General features: G+C 40.1%; 3 protein-coding genes across 4 annotated transcripts; 2 read left to right on the plus strand and 1 right to left on the minus strand.

The window, feature by feature from the left end:
* The first annotated feature begins 99 nt into the window (after window positions 1–99).
* LOC140773657 (FIP1[V]-like protein) lies at window positions 100–10,061 on the plus strand. Of its 2 annotated transcripts, XR_012106503.1 has the most exons (10): window positions 100–1,045; window positions 2,073–2,323; window positions 3,149–3,275; window positions 3,361–3,429; window positions 3,514–3,666; window positions 3,832–3,933; window positions 4,084–4,394; window positions 6,355–7,978; window positions 8,528–9,213; window positions 9,371–10,061. XR_012106503.1 is itself a non-coding variant. In XM_073116338.1 (9 exons), the coding sequence occupies exons 1-9, from the start codon at window positions 167–169 to the stop codon at window positions 9,110–9,112; spliced, it is 4,101 nt and encodes a 1,366-aa protein (XP_072972439.1). In that variant the 5' UTR covers window positions 100–166; the 3' UTR covers window positions 9,113–10,061. The 2 variants fall into 2 exon arrangements, 1 of the variants encoding a protein (XP_072972439.1); XM_073116338.1 differs by having other exon boundaries at window positions 8,528–10,061.
* A 510-nt stretch (window positions 10,062–10,571) lies between these two features.
* Window positions 10,572–13,185, minus strand: LOC140773658 (L-galactose dehydrogenase). The gene is made up of 6 exons (XM_073116339.1): window positions 12,970–13,185; window positions 12,655–12,883; window positions 12,282–12,581; window positions 11,670–11,798; window positions 10,855–11,006; window positions 10,572–10,775 (listed from the first exon to the last, which is right to left on the minus strand). The coding sequence occupies exons 1-5, from the start codon at window positions 13,128–13,130 to the stop codon at window positions 10,875–10,877; spliced, it is 951 nt and encodes a 316-aa protein (XP_072972440.1). The 5' UTR covers window positions 13,131–13,185; the 3' UTR covers window positions 10,572–10,775; window positions 10,855–10,874.
* A 2,422-nt stretch (window positions 13,186–15,607) lies between these two features.
* Window positions 15,608–21,659, plus strand: LOC140773865 (lariat debranching enzyme). The gene is made up of 10 exons (XM_073116638.1): window positions 15,608–15,720; window positions 15,808–15,924; window positions 16,222–16,379; window positions 16,785–16,906; window positions 17,171–17,364; window positions 17,951–18,133; window positions 18,221–18,339; window positions 18,439–18,578; window positions 20,305–20,424; window positions 21,393–21,659. Exons 1-10 carry the CDS (start codon window positions 15,715–15,717, stop codon window positions 21,458–21,460), a joined length of 1,227 nt encoding a protein of 408 aa, XP_072972739.1. The 5' UTR covers window positions 15,608–15,714; the 3' UTR covers window positions 21,461–21,659.
* Window positions 21,660–26,206: the final 4,547 nt, after the last annotated feature.

Genomic DNA, 26,206 nt, shown 5'->3' on the forward strand with positions numbered 1-26,206 from the left:
TTACTTTTTTATTTTAAAATATTAAATAATTAGTTGTAACGATCTAATTTAAGTTCGAGATAACCAACATTAAAAATTAACTCTTATATTTACCCCATTTATTGCAGAAACCCCGCCGCCTCGCGACACACTCCTTCCTCTCTTTCCGACGAAGTTCTCTTTGGAGATGGAAGACGACGACGAGTTCGGCGATCTCTACACCGACGTACTACGCCCCTTCTCGTCTTCCACCGCCACAGTTAAATCATCCCCCGATCCCCTCGCCGGCGTCATCTCATTCGACCGGATCCAACCCTTCCGATCAACCTCCCACGATCCGAAAACCATAGATGCATCCGTTTCGGAGGACGGGGGCGAAGGCTGGATGCTTGGGCGCGCCCCTCCCGCCGTGGAGCCTCCGGCGAATTGGAACGACGACGACGATGAAGAAGATGTCCCGGTCCGGCCTCGGGAGGAGGGTCACTCTGGGGTTTCAAAAGAGGAGAGAGCTAGGGTTTCCGAAATCCCAGAGGGTGGTGCTAATATGGCTGAGACCGAGGGGTCTGGGAATCAAGAAGTGGATGGTGGAATTGGGGAGAACATGGAGGTCGGCGATCTGGGTCATGTCCTCGTGATTCCTGGCCTCGCGGCGACTCCAGCCGCTCCGGCTGCTATTGGGCCGTCTCTTGTCTTGAACGGCGGGGATTCAAAGCCATCGGCAAGCGAGGACTGGGACAGCGATAGCGAGGATGATCTCCAGATCGTCTTGAATGATAACAACCACGGGTTGCTCCCCGGTGATAGGGATGAGAAAGATGGAATCGAGGACGATGACGACGAAGATGGCGAAGAGGATTTGGTTATTGTCACCGGTGGCGAAGAGCAACATCGCCATCTTCCAGCCATGGATGAGCAAGATTGGGGGGAGGAGGGTATGCAGGCCGTGGGGGATGTGAAGGATTTGGGGGAGGCAGGGAAAGGGATCGGTGTTGTTGGGTCTGCTCCGGCTACAAGGATTGGGTACAGCAATCATGGATTCCATGCACAACATCATTCTATGTTCAAGGTCAGTTTTCTGAGCAAGTTTATGTCGTGATGTCGAAGCAGTACTCTTAGAAATTGTAAATTTGACTTCTTTGTCCTGTCGAATTGCTTTTTGTTTTTCTTTAATTATCATGTAATAGTAATCATTTGGAAATGATCTGAATTCATTTTGCATTCACAGTACATTCTTGGAAATGCTCTAAATATATTTGTTTCGGATAAAAACCTGTTATGGCCAAACCTAAGAAACAAATGAGTCAGTCAAAGGATTGAATAGGAGCTTTTTTTTTGGTTAGTTTTTTTGATATAAATGATCAACAAAAGAGAGACTATAAAATTGGGAAACAAATCATTTGCAACGTGAAATTTAATTAGAGTTTTGATTTAAGGTTTCACATTGGACTGGTGCGCAAAAAATGTTCTAACATCTATTCCATACCAGATATTCCATTTCATCTTGAGTATATTGTGGGATCTAACCTGATAATTTTTTATGCTCATTATCCACTATTTAAGATTGATTACCTCTCTTTCACTTGTTTACTTAAGTTTGGCAGTTATTGCAGTATGTTTCTAAAAGTTCTGCAGAAAGGAAGGAGTTAGTTGCAAAAAATGCTCTGATGTTGAAGTGAAGTGATTCCTGCAGATGAGGCATACTGACTGGATATGGTTCACCTTTATTGTTCTTCGATCTCATATTTAGTTTACGATGTATTGGGAAATGTATTTCTAACTCATTCCAAACATTGAATTCCTTTATGATAGTTCAGCAGTAGAAGTTACTCTTGGAAAATCAATATAAATTGAGAAAATGTTCTTGGTGCCATAGCTTCACAACTAGTGACCATTGTGTTATCTAATTTTCCATTTTATGAGTCTGGTTGTGTATTGATAATCGAGAGAAACACTCTGCAGTTTGAGTGTCATATATCTTACAACTTTCATTTTCAGAGCATTCAACAGTGATTGGTTGGCAATTCAGTGATCTTGTATCTCTCGATGTTTTATGTCCTCCTAAGTTACTGATTCTTATTTTCCTTGTAATGCAGTATATAAGACCTGGTGCAGCACCTGTGTCTGGGAGCCCTATCAGTGGCGCTATAGGCCTTCCAGGTCAAGTTCGTCCTTCGTTATCCTCTGGACCTATTGCTGGTCGAGGGAGAGGTGATTGGAGACCTGCTGGAGGTAGGGGCATTACAAATGCACAGAAAGGCTTCCCTTCTAGTTACGGGGCTTGGACCAATAATTCATCAGCCCGTGCTTTTGGCAGCGGACTAGACTTTAGCCTTCCCCCACATAAGTAAGCATGGTAGTTGACATGCTTGTTGCAAATATAGTTTTCTTTCTTTGGTTTAATTCCATGAAAATGTTTCTGAATTTTGGTTTTGTTGATGATGGCAGTTTAGGTTGTTTCTTGTTTACTGTATAATTAGATAGTCCATTACAGCATGGGTCAGATTGCATCTGTGACCAGTATGGTAGACAATTCTTGTTGCATACTACATAATATATGATCATGAAGTTGGATTTCCTCGTTTTTCCTTATTGTTGGATGTTTATGAAAATATGGCTCACTAGCTTAGTAGCGGGGTATGCAATAAAAGCTGGTTCATTGTAGATGGATAATATGCTCTCAGTATGTTATTATAAGGCATGGTGCTCCTTAATCTAGCAACTGATCCATTATTTTTTTTACAAGTTTTGATTGCAAAGTTTTTTTAAAACAAATAAGGATAGTTTTCAAAATGCGTGTAATTCTGTTATGTAGCAGCAGGTATAGCTTTAATGTGTTTGGTGGCATCTTATCTGTGTTCTTCTTATCTAAAATTTCCTTGTAGATGAATGCCCCTACCAAATCCCAAGAGTGATATGTTGCAGGCTATGAGTTGTATGGACTGTTGAATCTTCGTTTTATGTCTCAGAACTTTATTTCTACCAGTAGTCCTTTACGATCAACTTATGGATAAATTGATTATCATCTGTGCTTTTCTTCCTGGGAATTCCAGGATGTGTGCTAGCTGATTTCTGTGGAGATCCTCATGAATGAAATCACTAAAAACCAAACAGTACTTTTCTGGATTTCTAGATTCTGATGTTTTCGTTTTCCAATTGCTTAATTTTTCAGGACAGTATTTGATATTGAGATTGATAGTTTTGAGGAAAAACCATGGAGACATCCTGGTGTTGATATTTCAGATTTTTTCAACTTTGGACTGGATGAGGAGAAGTGGAAAGATTACTGCAAACAACTGGCAAGTGATTGCCTATTTTTCACTTCTTTTATGCTAGATTTGGATGTACCTTTTAAGGAATTTTGTCTTTATCTATTATTATCAGGGCCAACTGCGTTTGGAGTCTACGATGCAAAGCAAAATCCGCGTTTACGAGAGCGGGCGATCGGAGCAGGTTATACTTTCTTTGAGGATGCTATAGACAGTCATTGATTTCTCTCTCTTATGTTTTAATTTTTCATTGTTCTTATGATTTCAGGAGTATGATCCAGATTTACCCCCTGAACTTGCTGCTGCTGCAGCAGGTCATCATGATATTTCCTCTGATAACAGGCATCATGGCAAAGCAGATACTGGCCTAGTTGATTTTAATGGCCAAGGAAGAGGACCTGTAAACATAAGACCACCATTAGTAAGATCTTGTCCTTGTCTGATATCCTAGATTTTATATTTCCCAACTACTATATTTTACAGCCTCTGGTTGCTGCTTATTTCTAAGATCAAAATATCTTTCTTTATTGCCTCATTCTTAAAGTACCTAGTTCTTAATTTTATATTTATGATAATTGTCATCCAGCCAACCGGGAGAGCCATACAGGTTGAAGGTGGTTATGGTGAACGCCTTCCCTCTATAGACACCAGGCCACCTCGGATGCGTGATGCAGATGCAATTATAGAGGTGAGTTTTCATCTTCTATATGAATTAGAATAATACTGTACTGCTGTATATTTTGTTTTATTCTTTGATCTTCTATATTCATTTGGTAGTATGTATTAATTAAAAACATCAAAGTACCGTATATTGCAAACTAAAGGCTTCCATAAACAGATTGCGTTGGAGGACTCTTTGGATGATCAAAGTGGGTTTAATGGTGCAGTAGCACAACCTGATAAAGCTTTCCAAGGAGATCGCTTTAAAGGCTCCCATGAGATTGAAGAGGTTGAGAGACATGCTACATCAGAATATGTGGAACCCTTGCCTCATAATTTCAAGGGGAATAAACGGGATGCTACTAGACGACCAACCAAAGGAGATGATTTGTCACCCTTCTCTATTGAGGCACCTGTTCAGTACCCTTCGAGTTCTAAAATGAGGAGTCCTGTACATGGTGGAGCTTTGGGTATACATCGTGGTGAGAGGTATATTATTCATTGCAGACTTGCTTTAAGTGTGCTTAGTTCAATCATGTTACCTTGTGGGATGATTATATCTCTTATTTGGACAGATATATGGTGGATTTGTTGAGGTAGTAATGCTAGATAAAATGTAGATACTCATTGCTTATAACTTGGATAATTCTATGCTAACAATGCCATTGGCTTACCTACAAAGTAAAGCACTGATGGTCTGATACAGTCCTCAAGAGGTGTCTCTCGATGCTCAAAATCTGTCGTACCTGATTATGCCAAAAAAAAAAAAAAAAAGCTGATTAGAACCAGATGAGGGACCTTTCCTTGTGGTATGGCCTCCTCCCATCCCTGCCTCAACAAAGCTGACCGTTTGCCTACGAGAAAGCGAGTTGCACTGTCGCGAGAAGAAGTTCTGTTTCTGCTGCTTAACTGCTATTGAATACAATCATTGGTTAATCAGAGGTTCCTATACTTTGTAGGATATAATCAACAGATCTATGTGTGCAGACGTCCCAATGTCAACAGCTGTTTTTTGGCTATTGCATGTATGTCGCGCGTAGAGACCAAGGATTCGAGTTTCGGCCGATCCCGATCCAGCGGTTTCGGCCTGCTGCCTGCTGCAGGCGGCTGCAGCAGGCAGCTAGAGAGAGAGGGAGAGAGAGGAAGGGAGAGTGAGGGAGGGAAAAGAGAGAGAGAGAGAGAGAGAGAGAGAGAGAGAGAGAGAGAGAGAGAGGGAAAAAGCAAGAGAGAGTGAGAGAGAGAGGAAAGATGAAAAAAAAAGAGGGTATGAGAGAGAGAGAAAATGGAAGAGAGGGAGGGAGAGGGAAAGATTAAAAAAAAAGGTGAGAAAGAGAGAGAAAAAGATAAAAAAAAGAATGTGGGAGAGAATGAATACTTTAGACTAACAATTAGAGGGATAGAAAAGAAGAGAGGGAGAAAAAGAGATTTTTACTTTTTAGGCTTTATATGTGAGTAATTATTATTTTTTATTTTCTTATAATTTTTTCTAAATTTTTAGAAATTTCTCTAACATTTTTAATAATATTTAGAATTTTATTTAATTAAAATAGTCCGATCCGATACAGACGGCCGATACGGCCGATACAGCCGATATGTATCGTTTTTTCGGACGGCCGATCCCGATCCCGATACCGATTTTTGGAACCTTGGTAGAGACCATCATTCCCATGTAACATGAAAATGACAAAAAACAGTGAAATGGATAACCATGAATTCTTTTGAATATCATACTGGAACTTTATAGATTTGACAGAAGATTAGTGTATATTATATCAGTTTTTAGGAAAGGTTTATCGAGATGTTACTCTGAGAGTTATATGACATATCTCTTGCTACATTCTATACTTGCATTGTAATGTGATATCCAAACTCTTACAATAACTGTTAGGTCAACTGATTTATAATTATCACAAAGCAACACCACAACAGCTCTTGCAGGTAAGGTCTGAGTGGTTTAAGCTACATCACAGACATCTCATAGACTCTTATGATCCAGAACTTAGCTTGCAATCTTCTTCAGATCATATGCCTAGTGTTTTAGGTTTCGGTGAGTATATTGCTGTTATGTGCAGTTGCGCTTTTCGATGCATGAAGATGATACCTTGAAGAAAGAAGCGCCTAGAAAGAGTGGCAAGACTTTTTTTAAAGGCACATCTTTTCACTAGCTTTTGTGTACATTGGAAGCAATAAAATGTACATGGATTTAGCATCTACTTCAGGTCTTGCTGACTGAATACATAAGTCAAATTATGCAAAGCATCTCTTTGTTGTTGCCACTACTGGGTTTCCCAGTTCTTTCATTTTAGTGCATTCCCCGTTCTTAATTTCTTCACAAAATTTTGTCTATGGATTGTGAAAAGTGAAAACCAAATGGAATAAGTTATTGACTATTCTTGTCAAACATAAGTAAAATATATCCAGAATAAAATTACTTTCTGATATTTTTCAGGTCGCCTGAAGGTATATCACGCAGAAGGCACTCCAGCATGAGTGGCGAAAATTCTGATGATGTAATCCTTTGCCAACCTGCCAGTTTAGACAAGCATGATGATGATCACAGAGAGGTTGAAAGCACTGAGATTAACGAGACTTTGGAAGTATCACCTGCTGTTGCAGTTGAAGCTTCAAAGGAGTTGAGCAGTGAAGATAGATCTGATGAACATGATGACAAGGTTGCTCTGGGTGATAGCATTGAAGCAGAAGGAGAGGATGGTAATTCGGATTTTCATGTATCCAGTGAGATTGTCAATGACAGCTTAGTTCGTTCTGGCAAAAAGCAAAAGCTAAGTTCTCAGGTTGAACAACCTGTTATTCAGGATAATTGCGATGAAGGTGAAATACGGACCTCACATAGTGACAATAGTAGAGCAAAATCTGGGAGCAGTAAGGAATATCAGAGGCATTCTGAGCAAGGTGAAGAAGTAATGCAAGATGGCCGTCTTAGGCGGATGAGTGATTCAAAAAGGCGCCGTGAAAGGGAGGAACCTAATCTTCTTCCAAAGGATGAATACCATCAGGATGCTAGAGAGATTGATAGAAGCCGGATAGCTTCCAGAGGGAAGGAAGATATATATCACCCTTATGGACATAGAGATATTGATTCTGCCTCTACACATGCTGTTCGAGGCAGAAGTTTTGAGAGGCCTAGAGAAGCAGATGTGTGGCACAGGAGAGAGGATAATATTCATAGTAGACGAGTTGAAGAAATAAGGCGGGAGCAGAGTGCAGAAGCAAGTTCAAGACAGAGGGATAAGATGAGGTCAAGTGAAAGGAATGATAGAGATGGTTATATTCATCTGAAAAAACGGATGGATGATGGTGATTGGAGAGGCCACAGTAAAGATAGGGGTTCAAGGCAGAGGGAGAGAGATGATGCCACAATGAGTCGTCGTGATAGCTTAGATGATTCTCACATTAGGAAAAAAAAGGATGAAGAAAATTTAAAGAGAGGAAAAGCTGATAAGGAACAGTCCTCGCATGGTTTCCGCGCCAGGGAAGATTCCAGCCGGAGTAAGAGGGAAAGGGATGATGGTATAGATCAGAGGAGAAGAGAAGATAGCATTAGAATGAGAGACAAGGCAGAGGAACATTATTCCGCTAAACACAAAGATGATGGCGGTCGTATCAGGGAGAATGAGGATAGGCAGCGGCACAAGCAACCCCATGATAATACATTGATACACCGTGAGAGAGAAGAAGGACGAGGAGCAGTTAGGAGTGGCCGAGTGGGGAGTGCCAGGGATAAGGAGGACTCGAAATCCATAGGTTTTGATAAGGATTATCAGGAAAAAGATCGTAGAAGGCAAAATGAGAGGCCCCAGAGAGATCGATCTGGGGAAGAGAATGCTATGCACCATAAAGGACGTGGGGATGCGCATTCACGGGACAAGCAGCTAAACAATGATGAAAGAGGTTCAAGGCATGAAAGAACAAACCCTTACCATGATCGTCAACAGATCTATAGGGAAAGAAACAGTGTAAGTACAAAAAAATTGAAAGAACCTATTGAGCAAAACACACGGGGACCTGGCAAAGGGAGGCATGAGGACAGCATTGCTAACCGCAATAAGAAGGTATGACTTGATAACTGGCAGAATTTTGCTGTTTGTTTGATAAGACTAGGCTTCTATATTAATTTGAAGAAAAACATTAGTTAGCTTTCCAAATTGTACTGTAGTATGTGTCACTCGGAAATGAGGATGGCGTTCATCTAGGATATGTTACCTTGCTTATGTGTAAATACCCTTCTTTTACCTTTAATCAGGAGGGATGTCTAACTTGAAGTTACCTCTACCTGAAATTGGCTAAATCATCATATGAAAATTAATCAATATACACGGATTTCAGAAGCTGCTTTTGCAATTTTTTTGTTTCCAGATTTTTCTTCCTTGATTTTCAGATATTCTATAGGATTTGATCCTCTGTGATATCAGGAAGTAAACTTTGACTATTTTCATATGCTGGAGGCTTCTTATAAGAAGTCACAATGAGAAGTATGACATGATAAACTTACCGTGTTGATGTAGGTTGGTATAAACTTAGTTACTTGCTGCATTCTCTTAGCAAACTCCATCTTATGAGATTTCATGCTTGTGAATAATTTACCACCTCGTCTTGATCAGAGCATCATGGGAGGTACAAGTGAGCAAGAAAGCAGTAGTATCCCTTCTGCAATATTATCAAAAAAGGGGCATACCCAAATTCACCAAGAACCAGATGTTTCTTTTATGAAGCAAGAAGATGAAGATCTTGCTTCGGATGATGAGAACCTAGAGGATTCGAGAAGGGGACGGTCTAAATTGGAGCGTTGGACTAGCCACGATGAGAGAGATTATATTACAATTGACAGCACAAAGACATTCTCTACTTCTAAGGTTGCAAAGGAGGTTACAGGTTCCAATGTTGATATCATACAGGAAGATGTAGTTGGTAACACTGAAGGTACTGATAATGTTGGCGATGTGGATCCTAAGGGTGGTGATACTGGTCAAGTTGCGGAGAAGATGGGGGAAAATCGGGATCGCCATCTGGACACGGTAGCTAAGCTTAAGAGACGAAGTGAGCGCTTCAAACCTCTCTTGCCAGGTGAGGAGACAGGAACAAACAGAAAGGTGGAGAATGAAGTGCATACTTCCCAGAATGAAGCTGCTGATATAGAGGTAAAACTGGAGCGACCAGCACGCAAAAGAAGGTGGACTGGGAGTTGATTAATCAGAAAAGGAAAAGAAAATCTTAGCTCGATGTGTTACAGTTGGCCTCATTGGTTAATCTTGCTCCTCTGTGGCACGTCCAAATTATAATTGATGCAGTAAGTGGCATGCTGGGGGCAGTGCTGCCGCTCACATCTTCAAATCAAACCCCAACCCTCGTGATGCTTTTGTCTTAATTAATATGGATATGTAACTTCAAACATGATGGTTGGTGACTCAGAACATTGTATTGCCTTGTACTGTTTCTTTTTCCAGGGATGCAGGCTCATTATAATGCATGGAGGCTCCTTCATTCCGTCGGACTCCACAGGATCATGCAATTATGAAGACTTGCTTGATGGGAGGTATCAATTGACTGACGACAGTGGTAACTTGCTTCAGCTTTGAATTTGACACAATTGGCACTGGTGTTGGCATCTTGTGGAAAAGATCTGACAACTTGGTGGTTGAATGAAGCTGAATCAGTTCCTGCTTTCTATATCTTGTTTCAATGTGATTGTGTCAGCTGGAGTGAGTGTAAACCGTGACTGATGGGTCCATTTCCTTTCTTCTTTTTCACTTAACAAGATCTACGTTAGGCAGTGTTTAGATCTGGATACCGAAAGACAGGACAGGACATTTATAGGAGGAGAGGATTATAGGAGAACATGGGTCATCTCAGCTGATGTTTTCATCCCATAAATCCTTTTCAAGTCCAGGAGCAGACCCTTGGTGAATGAAGATCGCGTTGATGATGACAGAAGCCCATATGACTGACTTAAACTCGTTACTACTTTATCTCAAATTCCTGAGATTGGTTGCATTGGGTGCCACTGTATGATAATAAGTGTATGTATTAGCAAATGCTGGGCGGTCTTATCCGCCCCGTAGCCAACAAGTTTTTGGGCAGAGAATTGGCTACAGGAGTTATAAAATCAAATGAGTACCAAAGCCTCTTTGTTGGTTCCGTTCCTTCTGATGATAATTGATGATAACATGGTCCATTGTAGTCTGAGGGACAAAGTTATGCCAAGTATGTGATGATCCTCTTGTAATCACCTTTAACTTAAGCTGATTAATATCTTTAGATACCATGTCTTTAGGCACCCCTTAATTGGCCGTTGCTACATCCTGCTACTGGGACAATCGGATATACGTTTTGGCATAAACCTGAAGTGGTTTTACGTTCAACAATTTTTGGCATTGAATCCTGCAAAGGTACTTCAGGGAGTTTAGCTATCCATGTGGAGTGGTAGGGACAATGGTACCTGTGAAAACAAATTATTCCATCATAAAGGGTGAGATAACTCATCCAGATTTAGCATAGCACAAATAGGGGAACCATTGGAATGTAATTCATTCCTTTTTCAGTGGGCTCATTCTCCTCAGCATATGCCCTAGGCGAGAACAAGGTGCTCTCCACCCATCCTTCAAATAATCAAGTATCAGGATAAGAACATCACCATGCACATCAATGTTCTGATCCACCAAAGTTATTATCATTTATTTTGATGCAAACAACTGGATTTAGATAGACAACTAATGCGACAGCATCCAGTTATTTTAAATCAAAGCAATATCCAAGAACATTCAAATAGATTAATCTCCAAGAACATTAAAAGATCATTTCTGTCTCTTCCTCACCCTCCAGATTCATAAATCTACTGCCAGCAAATCAGATCTGCAAATTTTCATGCTTTAAAATGGATATGCGAAATCCTATGAAGCACAACATTAGGAAGCAACTCCTAGTGCATTACCTTATTGTTAGGAATTATCTTTAGCTTTCCTGAATACCACTGGGCCAGGTCTGGTTCTTAATCGGCTGTAGGATAGCTTCAACTTCATGCAAAAGTTCCTCGTCTATTCCAACATTAGATAGTTCCAATGCAGCAGCAGTATTCTCCTCAACCTGCAAGTAGTGCGTTGATACAATAGGAACATACACTCTACAGTAACAGCTATATAAGAATAATACTCAGTTATTTTTACATATATCTGTTTGGCCCTCAGCATGGCATGTCTGGAAGACACTATAATAAAACTCGTAACTCATGATAAACCAGAATACAGGGTCACATGGTGGAATTACTAGCTGCTATCGGTTAAAAGTAGGAAGCTCTAAGTGCAACTAGAGATCAACTTCAGTGGATAAGTTCTCAGCTAATCTGATATGGATAAGAAGTTCCTATGTAACTGGTAACTATATGTCAAATTCACCTGATCAGTTCTTATCAATCACTATGGTAGCTGTGGTGTGATCATGTCAACCTTGCTGCCTACATGATTATCCAATGAGTTTAGGTGCTTCTTCTTCCAAAACTTTTAGATATCCTTATACCATCTAATTCCTACTCGTGCACATCTTAAATATATTAAACTATGACAATCTTCTTCTACAGTCTATAGGAGGAAAACAGAACAATTTTAAAATAATCAGAACCAGAGTATCTGCTAGGCCAAAAGGATAACCTTGACAATCAAAGACAACTTAATGGAACAATAATACTCCCTAAAGAACTCTTGAAAATAACAATTCATGGAGGGTTCATATACATGAGAAATGATTCCAGACCTGTTTGGGAGAATTCATTCCAACAAGCACAGTGGAAATTTCCTTATTCATCAAGCTGTACTGCAGGGCTACCTTTGAGATGTTCTTCCCCTTCTTCTTACAATGATCTACCGCAGCTCTACAAGCAGACTGAAAATGGAGCAAATACAACTGGATTTTTAAAGTTTGTTCAACACCTAGACAGCAAATAATTATGCAATGCCAACTGCATACTAAGATCAAAGATGTCGAAATGCTAAATGAAGTAAATCTACGTGCAGGACAACAACTGCGCCTAATATAATAGATGAAAATTATAAGAATCTTGCAAGTGAGCAATTTAACAGGATGTCGTGTTCATATATATATACATCTTTCATTTTAGTTATTCTTTAGAATTTAGATACACAACTCATACGTACATACACAGAAATAGATCTTCTAATTTGACCAGCTTCATGGTTTATACCTAATAAAATATATGCACTATCAAATAAGTACTTTCGCTTGCATCAGTTTATCAGGTAATTACTTCAAAGTTGCAATCTTTACAACTTTCTAATGAAATATATCTTCTCTATAAGTTCAGCAACAGCCTAAAGAATCACATTGCAAACCAAGAAAAAGAACTACCTTAAGTTGTGCAGATGCAGGGTGCCAGTCCGGTGGACCACTCTCAGTAAGAAGGCCCATGGAAAGCGGAGAAGCACTAATCACACCAACCCCCTTGCTCTTCAGATAAGGAAGCAAATCCACAAGCGCCGTATCATTGATTCCATAATGGCAGTAGGAAAGAATCACATCAACCGACCCAGGCGGCACCCGATCGAGGACGTAGGTAAAGACCCCGAGAGGAAGACCCGTGATCCCAATAAATCGAGTCTTCCCTGCCTCCTTAATCTTCTGGAGCGCGGGAATCGTCTCGTTCACGATCTAAATCACAACCCCAACAGAATAAGGTAAAGACCTTTGTTGAAGAATCGAGGAGAGGAGAAGGAAAAAGGACCTGATCGAGGGATCCGAACTCGATATCGTGGCAATGGAGAATGTCGACGTAGTCGAGCTTGAGGCGGGCGAGGCTCTCGTCGATGCTCTTGGTAACCCTCTCGGCGCTGAAATCGAAGCCGTCGGCATAGCGTCCGCACTTGGTGGAAACGACGATGTCATTACGGGGAAGGGCGAGGGCTTCGAGGCAGTTGCCGAGAACCATCTCGGAGACCGTGCCACCATAGTACCTACAAAAGAATTACGGGATCGAAATATAATAGTAAGAATAGGGAGAGAAGGAAAGGTGAGGGTTTTGGGGGGGTTTTGCACGGACGGGGAGGTATCGAAGAAGTTGATGCCGAGTTCGAAGGCGCGGCGGACGGCGGAGAGGGCGGCGTCAGGGCTGACTTGGCCGAAGACGTTGCCGAGTGGGGAGGCGCCGAAGCCGAGGCAACTCAGCTTGAGGCCCGTGTTACCGAGTTCGCGACGCTCCATAGCGATTGCCGTCTCCGATTTCTTCTGCCTCCTCTCTCTACTCGAGCTAGCGAGGAGACACGGAGGAGCTTTGACTGGTGATATAGTACTGGTAAGGACGTGGGGACCCACCAATCAAATAATGGATCGGCATCATTTCCATACAGACAGGGAATAAATAATAAATTTAATTATGAGTTTCTAAAATGAACTTATAAATAAAGGAAAAAGGATTTACTGCTCTCTCATCTTTCACTTATAATAAGCAATTCTATACAACTTGGCACCGCTGTCACATCAATTTTATTTTATTTTTATATCTAATTAAATTTATTTTAAAAAAATTAAATTAAAAAAATAAAATTAACAAATTGAGTTCAGAGAGCTCAGTGTCTAACCAAATAAGGCCTAAAAGCCTGGACTAGCATTTCCCTCGTCTTTGAGAACACCACATGATGCAAAGACTCTCTCTGTCTTATTGTCTCCACCTCCGTGTATGCCTTCCTCCTCCAAGGTGGAACTTAATGGCAAAGATCCATGCTCTCAACGATGCCGGCCGAGATCTTTACCGCTCATCCGACGAGAAGGAGAGGAGAAGTTGACAAATCTTTTCATTAGCTTGCTTCTCTTGGAGGGGTGCTCTTTGACAATCTTTGCTTGAAGATCTCGTTGAAGAATGCATTCACTCATTTCTTGCCCTATCTGTCCACAGAAGCTGCAGAATCTATCTAGGGAGCCTTTCATATAATAAAACCTTCACGTCAAATGGACTTCCATCAATGAGGGTAGTTGAGAGAGTTTTTAAGCAGACTTGTGATATCTACCGAAGCACGGGCTAGAACGTGCCTGGACCATTTCGAAGTATTCAGAGAGTTAGGCTTAATCGGCGTGCCTACCGCAGAGGCTAAGGCTAGAGCAGTTTTCCAATGGAAGATACTCCAATTGGAGCCCATGGAATTACACCTAGAGCTCGCAGTATTTGAAGCACAATTTTTTGACTGGGAGAGGTTGGGTTTAAAATCTACCAAAACTAATAAGTCCATGTTAAATAACCAAGAAGTTCCATACCAAATTCTCCATCTGTCAATGAGGAGCTAGAGTGTTCTTGAGACCAACCATATTGAAAGGACGATTAGTGATCAGCTTTTCAATGACACACTGTTTTGGATTTTGAGTCTTGATTAAGTGTTCATTCGTGAGAGTGATGGTAGAGTCTTTTTAAGAGAACTGAGAACCTTCTAAGTATCTCCTCTTCAGAGATCTCCATTGGGATAAAGGATAGCAGAGTGGAAGCTAGAGAAGGGTTTGAAAGAAACGAAAGGGAAGATTGGAGTAAAGACGACAAGAGGAGGGTAAGACAGAAACGGAGTTGTACCAGGTATTAGATAATGGAGGTGGGGGGAAGCACTCAAAGTTGGGGAAACCTTAGCAGAGAAGGGGGGAACTAGCATAACCTCGGTAAACTATGGACTCAACCTTCTTGTTAAACTAGTGCATGGAAGATACAAAAACATAGGGATACTATACAATATTCTGCAACTAGCATAACCTCAGTAAACTACTTTATTAGCATTACTAAACTAACCAGCATGTATCTCAACCTTTCGTTGTGCAATATAATCATTTTCCTGTCATGAAACATGAAATCACAGGCAAGAAAGATTTCATACTATACAACCCAGTAACACTGAAACTAAAAGTCCATAATCCCAGTCGACTCCAAATGTAAGTCCTTTAAAAATTCATATGCTACTGTCGATAAAGAATTACCGCAACAAGAACGGCGCCAAGTCAAGGGCCCGCACAAAGCCAACGAAGTGAGCTCGTAAAGCCTCAAACGCTTCCCTCTCCAGACGTAGAACGCTGAACGCCACAACGCCCACATCGTCTTATTTAATATCCTCCCTGAGCTCAGACTCCGATTCCAAGCTCGGGGTGCAGCATACTTTCCCCATGGCTAACCCAGTGGGAGAAAGTACTTTTGCCACGGCCGTGTCGAAAATCGTTTGACATAGCGGGGGCCGGAAGCATCCCGTGATTGGATTCGTGTAGCTAGGGTGGAGGAAGGGATCCGCAATCGCCTTCACCAACTCTGCCGCCGTCAGTTATCCGCATTGGCCAAATCCCAAGAACCCAGTAAAAGGAAAGTTGATCGTCTCATGTCTTGATTTAGAACTAGAAGGATGTAACCATAAGTCATAGACGCATTTCGTCAAGCACCTTGCCTTCGGCTCACTTCTCCTCGTCTACGAAAGAGGAGGCCACTCATCTCATATGGGTAGAAGCTTTCGAGTAGCATGGATCCTCGCTCGTTTATTTTAACAGCTTCTCAGAAGACCGCATCATCTTATTGGGCCAAAACATCCCTCACAAAGTTCCGGTTTCCCTCGAACGGGTTCACATAATTACGCGGATCCGGGTTAACATAATTACGCGGATCCGGGTTAACAAATGGATACTCCGCTATGATACCAACGACCTCTCGCGCGCCTCTCTCTCTCTCTCTCTCTCTCTCTCTCTCCAAAGCCCAATTACCTCTTAGGTTTTAGGGGTTTTTGCGTTTCCCTACCGCTCAAGTCCTTTGGCGTCTCTCTAGATTCCACAGATGAAGGTGAGAACCGATCAATCTACCTTCTTCAACCTTTTCTTGGGTTTTGTGCTGTTAAGCGTCTGCCTTCCTTCTACGTTTTGGAATCAGATAGCGGTGGAGGGATGCATGCATGGTGAGCTGGACAATGTATACGCGACGCTGAAGAAACTGGAGGAAGCGGAGAAGACCAAGATCGACCTCCTCATATGCTGCGGAGATTTCCAGGTAATTGTTTTGTTGTAATAGATCCTTCCAGCTATAATTCTTATAATTGCAGAAATGCATGATTGCGAAAGAAAAACTAAATTTTGAGTTCATGAACGATGAGGCAATTCCAGGGAGTTTAAACCGAGACTTATTGCCCATATTGATCAAGGTCTCTTAGAAAAGATATCGTCCTTTTTAAATTTGTTAATTAATCGCTGACTTCTCTTCTTTCTAGTCAGTTTTTTGATACCGGGTTTCATCTTATCCTGTCATCTACACTTCTCTTTTGCCCTTTTCCTCTTTTTGTTTAAACAGGCTGTTAGGAACGAAAATGACCTTCAGAGCTTAAATGTCAAACCAAAATATCGTGATATGAAGTCATTCTGGAAGTACTACTCAGGACAAGAAGTAGCTCCATATCCGACCATATTCATTGGTGGAAATCATGAGGCGTCTAATTACTTGTGGGAATTGTAAGTTTGTTTTATTATTAGATAACTGGCTTTGAAAATGTATGAACAACTCTGTATTCATTTTGGCTCTTAATTTCTTCAGCATTGTTATCTGACTGCTTTTAGAACCATAAACTCAGGGGAGATTTGTGTATTCTGACAGAATTTAGGAGTACAATTAGTAAATCTGCAAGTTTCAAGCCATAAAAAATGTTTAGAAATTAGAAAGTTGAAGAGTATACTTAAGATTTAATGGAAAGTACTTTGCAAAACATATTAAAACATGTTCTGTGATTTTATCAGTTTTTTTTCTCAGTGTCTGTTGGTCTAACAGAATTCTCGCACACTTATTCTCTTAGTGTCTGCCATCCTTCCTTTTCTTCTTCTGATGGCATTATGATGTACTGTTAATGGCTCTTTTACTAGGTATTATGGAGGATGGGCTGCGCCTAACATTTACTTCTTGGGCTATGCTGGAATTATTAAGTTTGGCAACATCCGAATAGGAGGGCTTTCAGGAATTTATAAGCCACAACATTACTTTTTAGGCAAGTTTGACTTTGAATCTGTGGATTCATACTTGAGATATAGATAACATTAATAAGCAACTTATCTTCTATATGTATTAATCACAATGTGATTGTTCCTTTTTTATCTTTAACTTAAAAAAAAAGTCAATTATTTTACTGGATCAGATTAATGCTTTTTTAGTGAACCATAATTTTCTAAATATTTTTTGATATTTTGTATATTATTGATTCTATTTTGCTGTACTTGATATGTGGATTTATGGCTGATTATTTTTTAAGCAGGGCATTATGAGAGGACTCCATATAATGAGAGTGACATACGGTCGGTATACCATGTGCGGCATTATGATGTCTTAAAGCTTATGAGTGTTAAGGAACCAATAGATATATTCTTGTCGCATGATTGGCCACTCGGCATCACCGAGTATGGAAACTGGCAGAAACTTGTTCGACTTAAACCATATTTCAGAGAAGAGGTAATTTCAAATTTGTTAACCTATTATTTCATATGGTATGCTTTGGTGAAAAGCTGAATACTTGATTCTGATCATTCGATCGCTCTTGATTGTTAACAAGTAAGAAATAAAAGCTTTTTGCATTTTGTTGTGCAAGGAAATTCAGTAAAAGGGAGAAAATTGTCTTTGTTTTGCTGGCTATGATAATATTCCTGCAAGTTCCTTTTCGCTTTTAGTTGTCAATGATAAGAACTTGCAAGGTCTATTCGGACTTTGGGTGCAACAGCAGCTTATAAGCTTGATTTTGTATGCAGCTAGATGCAATATCCTGGTAGAGCTATTCTATCATGAAAGCTTGCCTATGATTTCTTATATCACAAAAGTTTTTCATTGTGTTGATTGCCTGTGGTTTCTTATAGAAATCTTTGTATTAAGATGATTTTTTTTATTCCTCCTTTCTTTCTCTCCAGTGTAATCAAATAAATTATTCTCCGTTTTGGGGAGTTGTATTTACTTTACCTTATTGTGTTGTGAAAGAAATGTTCCAATCTTTATATTTTCCTGCTTTCAGCAGAAGTTTCTAATGGAATATCTCAATTGTTACTAGGTCCAGAAGAGAACCCTAGGTAGCAAGCCTGCTGCACAGTTGCTAAACAAATTGAGACCAAATTATTGGTTTTCTGCTCATCTTCACTGTAAATTTCCAGCTATCATACAGCATGGGGAGGATGGGCCTGTTACTAAGTTTCTTGCACTTGATAAGTGTCTCCGTGGGCGCAAATTTTTGCAGGTATTGCATGACTGTATTTGGTACTTACTTTCAGTTCTGATGAGCAAGTTGCTAGATTCCATGGGACAATTATCTCTGCCTTTTCAGATTCTTGACATCAAATCCGATCCAGGGCCTTATGAAATTCAGTATGATGAAGAGTGGCTTGCAATAACGCGGATGTTTCATAGTTCCTTCCCATTGACTCGAAAATCAGTTAATCTGAGGTGGGATCTTATTTCTATCTTGATTATTAAGTACTGTTTGATGAGTTTCATGTTCTATCAATATCTGAGATACTAAAAGTTTATCAATGTTCTCATCAGCGTTGAACAGCATGACGTGCAAGGTCACCGGCAGTGGGTGAGGCAAAAGTTAGATGCTAGAGGGGCCAAACCTTTTGATTTTCTACAGTCTGCCCCATCCTATGATCCTTCTCATCAACTCTCAAGTCCATTTCTTACTGGTAACTTTCAGAATTTTTACACATTTTGTGTGTATTTTATTTCCCAAATAAAACCTAGCTTTGGTAGACTTTCTGAAAGGCTTGTTTCCAGACTGTATTTGTAAGAATTTACTTGAAGATTTGTGTTCTATACCTCTAGGTTTTGCACAGCCACCACCTTATTGTCATCATCCTTCTTCCCCATACTCTGTTTGGTTAGACTATAATTCGTTTTGTTTAATCCTTCCTACAACACAAATTGAAGTCCTACCAAGTTCCGGTGCAACTCTTGCGTCTGTCCTTGGCCAGCATTCATGTTGATGAGGGATGAAAGGAGGGATGATTTGAGGGTGGAGAGCTATGTTCATAATCTAGGGATTTGGGGTTGTATTTTGGATCATATCATACCCGAGACCGATCTTAAAGCCCTGTTTTTGTCTCCGTCTTTCCATTGTTCGCCCTCTAATTGCTTTCCTGTTACCTTTGGTTCTCGTCCTCTGCCTCCTCTCTCTCTCTCTCTCTCCCCCCCTTACTGTGCCACCATTGTTTTTGTGCTATCAAGTTGTTGGCACAAGATGTGCTGCTTAGTGCAGTACTTTCCGGGTGGCACTTAAAAGTTAAAACCTTGCTGATATTCTTCCCAATGTAGTAATCTAATTTGAAATTTGAAATGCGCAAAGTTTTGAAAATTTATTCTTCACTCTTATAAGATGTTTTTCTCTTACCGCTTGTGCATTGTAGCACCAATTGTAAAAACGTACGTTTTCCGATGCTAAACTTAACTGAGACCCATGGATTCTAGGAGTCCACTTCTCTTGTTGGATTTGTTTCTCCTGATGGGATTCATGCAAGGTTCCAAAAATCGGTATCGGGATCGGGATCGGCCGTCCGAAAAAACGATACGTATCGGCTATATCAGCCGTATCGGCCGTATCGGCTGCCTATATCGGATCGGATTATTTTAATTAAATAAAATTCTAAATATTATTAAAAATGTTAGAGAAATTTCTAAAAATTTAGAAAAAATTATAAGAAAATAAGAAATAATAATTACTCACATATAAAGCCTAAAAAGTAAAAATATCTTTTTCTCCTTCTCTTCTTTTCTATTCATTCTCTCCCACATTCTTTTTTTTATCTTTTTCTCTCTTTCTTTCTCACCTTTTTTTTTTAATCTTTTCCTCTCCCACACTCTCTCTTCCATTTTCTTTCTCTCATGCCCCATTTTTTTTAATCTTTCCTCTCTCTCTCTCACTCTCTCTCTTTTGCTCTTTCCCTCTCTCTCTCCTTTTCTCTCCCTTCCTCTCTCTCCCTCACTCTCTCTCTCCCTCTCTCTCTACTGCTGCTGACAGCAGCAGGTGGCTGCAAGCAGCCACCTGCAGCAGGCCAGGCCGAAACCGAGGATCGGGATCGGCTATAGCCGATCCCGATCCGTTTCAGCCGATCCCACTCGGGATCGGCCGAAACTCAAATCCTTGGATTCATGTATTCTCTTTCACTATTAACCATTTACCCCCTGCTTGTTCTCGAGCTCTATGTCATCAAGCATGTATTGTGAGAGCAATAACAGAGTCATGGAAGTTTCAGAAGCAATCCTTGTTCTTCAGAACTATTGACACTAAACCATTTAATGTTGACTGTGCTCTGACTGAGTTTTGTAGATATGTTGCTTCCGTGCATTCTTACACATGAGTTGTCTATATGCATTGCACATTCTTTTTCTCATTTAGTCTTTCACTATGTGTAGGTCATTGCCGAAACTCCCAAACGGAGTCCTTTCTGCAACTTTTGGAACTTCAGTATCTTCTTGATACCACAGATCAAGTCAATGCACCAGCACAAAGTGCCACACCATCTAAGTCTACAGGTACATAACTAGGCAAATGCTCTTTGTTATATATGCAAAATATCAGACTTGTGCTAGACAATCAGACCAATAACAACAGACACAAACAGTGTAGAAATACTTGGCCAAGGAGATGCTAACATTCAGAATTATGCAGGATTAAGCTAGTTAGTTCCTAAATTAACTTATGTCAAATTAGTCTCATGGGATTTCTTGATATTATGGAATTAATTTAGTTGGGCTGTACACTGGAAGAAGCACCAGAGTTGATCTAGATTCTATACACGTATCGACTTGTTGGATGAATGGATATTACTGTGAGCATGTTTACTTTCCATGTTTTTATGATGTAGCTACTGTACCTAGACACTTTAAGTACATCAGGTATAACTAATAAGGTGGAGTAATCTGCTGACACTATCCCAAACATATATTATAAGTTCGTGAAGAATTAAATGGGAGAGAAAAACTAAAGGTGGCCCATCTGTTGTATCCCAGAGATGAGGAATTATAAAGCCAATCGCTGCCTTCATATAGACAAGAAATTTATACTCTATTGTAATTCGAGATAGTTTGTCTTCCATAAGAAGAACGATGGAGGTTCTTGTTAAAAGGTACAAGGAAATTTACACAGTGGATCAACAATATAAGTACACTTACTAGTCCTTCAGAAAGATAAGTGGGAAGATTATGGCAACAGCGTTTAGCTTTGCCTACCATTTATAAGAAAAATGATGGTCATACTAGAAACCAGATAGTTGGATTTACCATATATTTTTGTTGTACTGCATTTTTCTAATTAATTTTCACCTTTAATAGTGTATGATAAATCAGGAGAATGCTGAATAATGCTGTACTATACTCCTGTGTTTATGCTCTCCGTTGTGTGGATCTCTTCATAATAACAACTGTATCATGCTTCTCAATAAATTATTTCCATATACGTGGTTTGTAATAGACTTGAAAAAGGAATGTGTGATACTTGATAGATGCACTTGATGATGATGAGGATGATGTGGATGAACCGGAAGAGGAAGAAGTTAATGATGAAGAGTGAAGAGACAATTTGCAGGTGACACATTACTAACTCCATGATATGTTCGAGCATTATGTCACATTGTTTTCCCTGTAAAATTTTAGTAAAAAGTTTTAACATGTAGAGAGATGATATTTGACCGATAAGTCAGTCAAAATACATACAACTTGATCATGTTTCTGCAATTCTACTTGCGCCTCATTTTATGGTCTCAGATTACTGTGCTATCAAAACTGCTTTCAGGCATGGCATTGTGCAGGTTATTCTACCACTAAGTTCCCTAATCCTATTTGTTTCCTGAATAGTTCAGCTGTTAAACGATGATATCTGGGGGAGTACTTATCCATTTTGGGAAGCTCGTATATAGTCTAGACTTGTTACAAGAAATGTACTAAGTTTCCTGTCTTCCCTGATTAGTCTTCAGGAGTTCATCTATCAATTTTAAAGTCAATTCTCTGATGGAAGTCCAATAGTTTGCCGGGTCTCATCTGAGTTCCTTGAGTTGTTGTTGTTCCGAGTGACTCATTTTGCATGCTTGCCTGAGATAAATGCGCCACTATTGTCTGACACTGACTGACCTTCTCTGATTTGGCATCTGATCAGAAGTTTTTCAACAGTCTTTTTTCGATCATGGAGCAGTCCAGACTTATCCATTCGTAACTCAAATAAAGACGCAACAAGACTCGGTATAGAGTTTGAATCCGATGCTTTTATCCAATATTCTTAATTTCCCCGTCATTTTAAGCACGCCTTTTGGAATTCCATGATGCGTTCTTGCTTGATATAAACTCTCCATTGAAGCTCTGATGCTTACTTGCCTTTCGTCTTAGTTGGCATCCACGAACACGGTTGTTTCGTGTTTGGTTGAGGTTGAGCAATCTCGATCAAAGTCTTTTTTTGTTTTTTTGGTCAAATCATTTCAGGTTATTAGTCGGTCCACACTTATCCAATTTTTGTTTGATTACAAATAAAGAGCCAATACTACTATCTAAGTTTGAACATCTGACTTTCTCTTCCATTTTCCACCTGATCTACAATGGGAATATGTTCTTTTCCATTTGCATGCCTTGTTGGGTTTCTATTACTCCAGTTATTCCTTCCTTTCACTGTTTGGTGTTTACTTACGACTCCTTTCAACTCCTGGAAATTAGTCAACACTTGGAATAGAAGGATGCTTAAGCCACGTTTCCAGTTATTGTGTCTATCTTCCATTTATCAGGGACTCACTCGGTCTCTTCACGCATTAAATTAATGAATTGGCAGGTCCTCCTTTACCGCCCACAAAGAGATGTCTTACTCTATTAAGGGAGGAATGATTTGACTTTTGAGTCGTAAAGTTGAGTGGGAGAAGAGTAACGGGTGGGAATTGCTGAATACAAAGATGGAACACACATATAATAAGCAACAGTTCCGTTTGCTTTTAGGAGTTGCCCCCCAAAATTTCCATCTATGACAAACCGAAAGCAGACCTTTGTCAAGAAAGTTTCTTCTTTTCTTTTTCTTTTATTTTTTTTTTTTGTTGTTTTTTTTTCTTGGTTTGTTGTTGTTGTTGTTGAGTGACTTGTCAAGAAAGTTGACAGACCGCTCATCTTCTAGTGTTCAGCACCACCGTTGCCATAAATGGAAAAGTGACGACTACTTTGCTTCTCCAAGTTTGTCACCCCACCAGTTTTCAAGGACCCACGGCGAGCCGGCGTGCTCGCATGTCGGTCTGTCTGTCGGTCGTTTCTCCAAATAGTGCATAGGAGACTATATTTCTTGGGTGGGTGTCCACAATGAGGATCACATTATGTGGTCTTACGAATTTAGAAGACTCTTGGTAACTTTTGCATATCTTTGTGTGATGGCGTCGTTCTAATGGGTGGTACTAACCCATAGGTTGGACCTTTGCAAGTGGGTAGTTGTACTAGCTTTGCAATAAGTCCCAACAACTACAGCCAGAACATTGCAGTGGTCTCTTGAATTCATCTCCAATAATTTTCTCCAATGAATCGGATGTGATCCATCTCCCTCTCCCTCTCCATCTCCCTCTCTCCCTCTCCCTCTCTCCCTCTCCCTCTCCCTCTCCCTCTATAAAGTCTATTATGGACCGTTGGGCTACAAAGGTATGAACTTAGCTAAGCCATGTGTCTCTTCCTAAAATGTGGGGATACTGTAATGAATTCCTCATGGTGCCACTTGTCCTAAATAAAGGAGAGAGGTATGAAAATCTATCGCAGCATCTCATGAGCTTAAAAGCATTATGAAAGACTTATCTTATCGGTTTATAAATTATATCAATATGGGCTTTGGGCCAAAATGGTAATGGAGCCCACTGCCTGCATGGCTACCAAACTGGCTACTAACCTTTTCCAGTTTGAGAGGGGCATGTGGAACCCTAGTTTAGAATAGCCAATCTCCTTTTCGAGCCTCTTGCTGGAAGCTAAAGGAGTGAGGGGGATTAGTATTAGTTGGGTAGGGGAGCAAGTGTCAATGACTTGAAGGTAAGCTTTCCCCTCTTCTCTCTCCGTCTTCTTTTGTCTCGGGGGGTGGTGGTGGTGGTGGTGGTGGCCAACTCCAACTTGTTTTTGGGGTTTTGTGCTTTGGGATAAGGAGCACTACAAAACTCTAGCTTGGTCCTTTTGACATGACATCTAGTGGAGGTGGGAGAATTTAACCCCTTACTAGTTTTGGACGTAGTCTAAGGGAGCCCATAATAAACAAGAAAGTTGAAGCCTTATCATCTTAGACTACCAGATTCCTCCACTTCTTCCCTTCCTCTTTTCTCTAGATTCCATCTTATGCATCTACTATGGAACCCCTTGCCCCACCCCCAAAGTTAAAGCCCCTTGATTATTTCACTTAATTGAAAGGAGGAGAAGTAGAAGAAGAAAGGAAAAAAAAAAAAAGTAGTGTCTAGAAAGTGATGGGCAAAGTAGTGTTTTTAGTGAATGATTGTTCATGGATTTGAGTCCCTTTTTTTTTAAAAAAAAAAAATTAAAAAAAAAACTTTTGTAGGAGCTCCATATGAGATAGAAAGATGCACTAATTAGTTGTTTAGTTGATAAACAATTATATGCGAGCCATTGACATGCTAAGTGTCAACTTATGTCCGATAGATGCTACTCATCATTACATGCTAATGTAGTGCTACTCTGTCCTACATGGACAATTAATTTGGAATTCTTTTGTCTAGTGGAGCATTCCCAGTGTATTGGCCTATCGATTTGTGATTCATTAGATTGTCGGTTCTAAACAATCTTAGCCTTGTGTCATTAGTTTAAGTAAATTTGAACCTTATCCTAATTGCTGTTTGATCTTGGTTGGTCAATGTTTATTTTATTATCCAGCATCATTACGCCACAGAAATTTGGTATCCCTATTGTAGTGTGAAATTGAACCTGATGTACGTTAGCCTTACCTCCATTACTTATATATAAGTTTGTGTCAATAAGTAGAACTTTGACCTCTTTCTAGAGCATTAATGATTGCGAGGGGTTATATTTTTTTTTGGAGGATCTCATTGATTATGAGGTTGTACTTAAGTCGTCATCTCTGTAAACATTAAATTTTTGTAGCAGCTCATTTAATCTTCAAATATTATTTTCAAGAGTTGTGCGGATGTGAAGGATGTCATTGGCGTCCTCTTATTGTTTTGTTTTATAGTTCATAATCAGAGAATCTGTTCTAAACTTTTCACACTGCTTTTTGACAACGGACAAGGTATCTTTGGTTGGTTGCTCAGAAACCTTTTTAACTTGTCAATAAATTATAAAATTTGATGTAGTTTTGATGATTTCTGTTGCCATAATTATCTCTAGATCTCTTTTGTAGACTAATTACTACATTCTGCAAAGAAAACGAAGGGGAGCATTCTTTGTTCGTGAAGTGGTGGCATTCATGAAACAACGAAAAGGACATAAATTGTGTCACGAAATCTTCCGGATCACTTAAACTATGTCCATGCTTTGATCTCTTGTCCTGCTCCTTTTGTACTCCATGGATTGGTGCGGCGTTTCACTAGAAAAGTAGTACTTTACTATTAGCAACCAATCACTCTCTCAATCCAAAAAGATGCCAAGAGGGGAAGATACATTAAAAATCGTTCTTGGCCTTTTCCCTCCTCACGTCATGGCAAAGATTTCACAACCAGTGGATGGTTATGGGAATGGAATGGGAGTACTAATTGGTACTTACAAGATGGAGACAAGAGAGAGAGAGAGAGAGAGAGAGAGAGAGAGAGAGCTGAGCACCATGGTGAGAGGCAGTTTGGTACTTTCCCACCATGGGGTTACATAATGTACGTACATACATACACACATACATACGTACGTACGTACGAACATACCACACGACGGTGATCAAAAGGCAAAAAATGGGAGACACGGGTGTGGGCTCAAATATCTTTTGGTTCCATTGGTGTCTGGATCTCTAAGAGAGAGATAGACAGCAGCAGAGAGAGAGAGAGAGAGGGAGTGGGGGCAGGGGGAGGAAGTACTGTTTGTTTCCTCCTCAGAATCACTGCTGATAGTTTTTGTCATCTGAGAAGTAGACACATGAAATAATAGCAGGATATTATTTTCTTCAGTTAGTACTAGGACCCTCCCATGGCCACCTTTTCCCACTCCTCCCACCCATTATTATCTCACACTGTTTCAGTAGATAGCTACTCTCTCTCTCTCTCTCTCTCTCTCTCTCTCTCTCTCTCTCTCTCTCTCTCTCTATTTGGTTCTTATTGGACATGTTGCACTTTTGAGACCAATATTTGTGGAGAATATGAGAATATAG

The sequence above is a fragment of the Typha angustifolia genome, chromosome 13, assembly GCF_048772165.1.
Source record: "Typha angustifolia cultivar Huaian chromosome 13, ASM4877216v1, whole genome shotgun sequence".
Taxonomy (NCBI): Eukaryota; Viridiplantae; Streptophyta; class Magnoliopsida; order Poales; family Typhaceae; genus Typha; species Typha angustifolia.